This window comes from Musa acuminata, unplaced genomic scaffold, assembly GCF_036884655.1.
Source record: "Musa acuminata AAA Group cultivar baxijiao unplaced genomic scaffold, Cavendish_Baxijiao_AAA HiC_scaffold_1089, whole genome shotgun sequence".
NCBI classification, from domain to species: Eukaryota; Viridiplantae; Streptophyta; class Magnoliopsida; order Zingiberales; family Musaceae; genus Musa; species Musa acuminata.
The window spans coordinates 28504-33436 of NW_027021303.1; the positions used below are offsets into that span (position 1 = coordinate 28504).

Below are 4933 nucleotides of genomic sequence, written 5' to 3' on the forward strand. Positions count from 1 at the left end.
CTTCATATTATATTGCTCGATCATGTTCGTCATGCGATGCAGTAACCTCCCGTTCCATTTTACTTTCTACTGGCGCCGTCACCCGATGCGATGGGTCCCGTCGCAGTATCCCTCGAAGTTGGGCTTTTGGCAGACCGACCGAGATCCGGCCCATCACGGCAGTCCAGTGGCCGATTACGCACGTTAATTATGCAGCCGACACACGTTGGGCCCCGCACAAGTCCGCCGACGGCGCAAATATCACCAATTGGCGTCCTCCGGTCCGTTGAGCTTAGGATAACGCAGCTTCATCATATTTAATCCGGAGGATGTGAAGTCCATCCTTTCATCTCACAGGAGAGCGATGGATGGGGTCACTGCAGTCCGTATCTTATGCCCCACCACTGGAAGGAAAAATGGAGGTGCCCTCAGCATGCTGAGCCTGCGGAAATCTCGAGGACGAACAAGTCGAGAAACTTGCATGCGCAAAGCTGCTGGTTGCTGCAGGAGATGGGTGCAAGTATGATGACCCTCTTGGACCATAAACTTCCGTACCGACCGGTGAAGCAGCCACAGAAATGGACAAAATCCTCTTCAGATGTATCCAAATTCCAATGCTTCTTCTTCCATCGGTAAAATAGAGAAGTGAATAAACTCACTGCAGTCGAGTAGAGTCGAGAGAGCCCAATTAGGTGTAGTCTGAGATGAGCAAAAGTCAATGATCATCGCTGTTTTTTGCTTTGTTTTCATCTCACCGAGAATCCAATGTCAGATTGATGGAAGACGGACAGGAAGACGGACAGCTCATGAAAGGCGTGTAAGGTACGGTGCCGTGGATTCTTCGCTAGTCTACTCTTTTTCTTTCTTGGATTTTTGTGCTGGTGGAAAAGACATTACATGATTGAGCTCATCGAGTATCTTCGAACGATCCGAGATGCTTCTTCGTGATGTCACCCTGTCGACTCGCCCGTTCTCCTTCCCCCCCCTCGAAACATCGAGCTCTTACAGGTTATTTTCCTATAAATCGAGCTTCATTTTCTTTCAGGAGTTGCATCTTTACCGAAGATTTCTGTTTAGGTACTTGAGAATCTTGGAATGGGAGGGATTCGAGGTAACTACTGTCGGTAATCGAAGCAGAGCAATAATGTTTCCTGGTGGATCCAAGCTTTAAACGCTAGATCGTGAGATTTGCTGCGACAGGAACGTAGATTCGGAAGGCTCAGGATGTTTGATGGGAGCGTGGCATTGTCATACAGCGCTGTGAACTTTCCTATCCACGTCGTGGAGGAGCTGAACAAGCACCGGATCCATTTTAGATCTCGGCCATCTTCTACTTCTTCTCTTGCTCCGAAACCAGCTTCTACATCGTCCACCTCTGGGAAGCCCGAGCCGGTTTCGTCTCCTTCGGGGAATGGGTACAACGGTCCTTTCCTGGACTTGTCTAACACTGTGGGTGTCCTGGGTGGGGTTTCAGCGGCTTCCACCCTCAGGTTCTTGGAGAAGCTCGTCCAATGGAGCTCCTCGGATGGGCAGGAGACTCCCCCTTTTGTCGTTTGCAATAACCCTGTGCTGAACCGAGAGCTCGCTCTGCATCAGAGCGGTTGGGACTGCTGCACGCAATCTGCTGGTTCTATTGTCGTGGAGAATCTCCGTCGGGAGAGGGTCTTCCTGGAGAGGGCTGGAGCTCGTTGCATCGCTATGCCGTGCCACGTCTCGCACGCTTGGCGCGATGAGATCGCCGAGGGGTGCTCTGTGCCACTCCTCGACGCCGGCGACTGTGTCGCCAAGGAACTGAAAGCAGCAAACCTGAAGCCGGTTGAAATGGGAAGCAACGCTCGCATAGGAATTCTTGCCATGGACGCATTAATCGTCGCTCGGCTGTATCAGCAAAAACTCGAAAACCAGGTAAGCCATCGCTACACGATTGCCATCGAAAGATGAAGAGATGTACAAACCAGAAATGATGCTTCTGTGTCCGATGGCATGCGCAGATGACATGAGCACTTACATTCTCCTTCTCTTCGATGTTCTTGAGGCTACCACCATGTTACCTTTAACATGACCTCGTGCAGGGTTTCGAGGTGCTGCTACCCGACAAAGCAACCATGGAGCACATTGTCATCCCTGCAAGGGAGGCATTCGACAGGGAAGACATGGAAGGTGCAAGAAATCTGTTGAGGATATCGATTCAAGTTCTTCTGGTGAGGGCTGTCAGTAGCATTATTCTTGTCTCTGATTACATGCATGGACTCTTACCCGCGGACGACCCACTGCTGGGGAAATGTGTTGACCCCATGGATGCTTTGGTCAGAGCCACTGTCCTCTGGGCTACATCAACCGAAGAAGACAAACAGTAAGTGCAGATGATACAAGTGTCTTCGGAAGTGCATTGTGCATATAGAATACCAGTTTATGATATGGCCTGTTAGCACAATAAACATAAGATATTGCTTCAGATTGTAACTGCAAAATATGCTATTAAATTATGCACTTGTAAACATAAATGTGATTTTTGTTTGTCAAACTACAACAATGCAGTCAGAAAGAGATGAACAGATGCACTGTTTATGTGTATTAATTTGGTTTGATTGTTTCTTAATTGGCATGCATTATGTCAGCTTACTTACTTTCCACAGTGAGATATATATATATATATATATATACACACACACAAACACGGGGCCCGATCCGATCGAGTCCAATTCAGTAACCATGCCCCGACGCCCCGATACCAAACCCGTCGCCGCCGGAGTCACCGCTTTGGTCAGTCGTTCTCGCCGCCACCGACGTAGCTGCTTCCCTTGGCGGCGGTAAGACCACTATTGCTCGGTCACTGTTTCCTTCTGCCCTATCTCCGACCCCCGAAGTCATCTTGATTGAAATGAGTTGAATACAGGTGGAGGTTCTTTTGTGAAAGCCATGCACACAATCGATTTCTGTTGCGCAGCTGCATGCTCCATGCATCTGAATGAAGAGCCCATTGGCCCTTCGTTCTTCAGTTCGGAGAGCCATCTGTTTCGAGATGTTCAAGAAATGAAGCAATGTTCATAGCTGAACTAACTTGTATAATCGGTACAATAGCTTTCTTTTGCGAATATTGGCCATTAGGAAATCTGTGTTCGTAGTAGGCGTCTAATCGACAATCTACTTGCAGACATAATGCACAAACAGGGTACAGAAGAATCTAACACGGACGAGCATACTATGGAGGAAAAGCTTTCAAGCTTAGACTAGCTGAATGATGAGAGATTAGATAGCAAATCCACACCGGAGCCAGCTGAGATTATTGGACTGTTTGTATGCAAGGGATGAAAAGGTTTCGTTTTCCTTTGCTTTCATTGTTACCTGTTCATTAAACAAGCCAGAATCTCTTTCCGATATCCATTTATTCTACCAACCAATATAGAATCCTCTACGAGTAAACATTAAGATCTCAAATAGAAAAAGGTTTAAGGGGCAGTATGTCAAAGAATACTGAAAGGTAGAGAGAATGTTGGTTGAAGTTTTGTAAGAAGAAACCGAGTTTCTTTGAGCTTTTGTGCTTAGTAGATGAAAACCATCGAGATGAGGAAAGGAGCTAAAGTGGCTTCTACAAAAAGCAAGGATGGCAAGTTCTCTGGGTTCCAATTTTTCCATGCGAGGTGGAAAACCTAAAACCAGGTAGTAATAAGACGACCATCCATGTCCAGTGCCTCATAAAATCTTACACAAAGATGATTGGAGAACCGACGTATGTTGAGAAAGTTTACATATCTTCCCGGGGTGGTTCAAGAACATCTGCATGACATCTAAAATGAAGATAAAATTCATCACCTGATCATTCTGTTAATAAACCAAAAGAGAGGGCAAGAAAAACGAATGAAATCTCATAGCTTCCATTTTGCATCACATATTGCTTCTTCGTGGAATATGTAAGGCAGATTGGTAAGAAAATAGGTTGTATCAGTTGGTCCATTATTGATTTTAGATCTAATCTACCACCACAAAGAAAGATCTCAGTTGTGTAACGGTATCAATATTTTGACACAACAATCTTTGAGTAACAAAATCTACCTTGACTCAGCCATTAATGGAAGACACTCGGTGTTTGTGAATCTTTACATAGTGACCGAGGAGCTAGCGCGTCTCGATCTGAGCCCGGATGTATAAGGTTGCCCATGCGAAGACTTGGGTGACAGAAGTGAGCGTCGAGTCAAGTTGATTCATGGGCCTCATCGCCTGCTTCTACGTTGCCGAGGTTAGGAGAGAGATTTTTCGATTTGACCCCTTCAAAGCTAAAGTTAGAGTTGAGTGAAATAAGAGAGAGTTGAGTGTTCGAAGTTCTCTCGGAGAGTTGAGTTAGCTTTTATACATGCGAAGAGATGGCCGATCGTACGTAGTCCTTTAATAGCTATCAACTCATCGGGAGGATGACTTGTACCCTACGGATGAACACTGACCGACTCGTATGGGTTGACATCGATCGGTGCCGTTGCGAATCTTACGGAATGCTTCGTGGTGTTCGACATTGACTTGTACGTCGTCGAGCGAGATGGCTTATTTCCTATGAAGTGAGTACCGATCGACCTGTATGGGTCCTCGCTGTGCAGCACTGTCGTCTCTCGGCAATATCAATTCTTTATACCAGGTAATCATGAATTCTCTTCTTATATCGTTATGTCATATTTATACTCTTAACGAGGACGTGCAGGAATGCTATAGCGTACAAAGTAACCCAGATTACTTTTCATTACTAACATGCACACATACAGTCACTGTTCTCTTCTGGAAACAAGTTATGCATGTAGGTAGATGCACCTCAATGTGTGGTTACTCAACCATAGAACGAAGCAACAAATAGACATTTTGCTGGCCTTTCTAGTGCTGACTTACTTGGATATATTTCTCGGAAAGGCCACTTGTTGGAATGGCATCTCTCGAGTATTCTTCTTCAAGCTTCCACATAGAATTGCAT

General features: G+C 45.9%; 1 protein-coding gene across 1 annotated transcript; it reads left to right on the forward strand.

Moving 5' to 3' along the window:
* Positions 1-367: 367 nt before the first annotated feature.
* Positions 368-2578, forward strand: LOC135666393 (uncharacterized). The gene is made up of 3 exons (XM_065177953.1): positions 368-987; positions 1057-1884; positions 2052-2578. The coding sequence occupies exons 2-3, from the start codon at positions 1204-1206 to the stop codon at positions 2334-2336; spliced, it is 966 nt and encodes a 321-aa protein (XP_065034025.1). The 5' UTR covers positions 368-987; positions 1057-1203; the 3' UTR covers positions 2337-2578.
* Positions 2579-4933: the final 2355 nt, after the last annotated feature.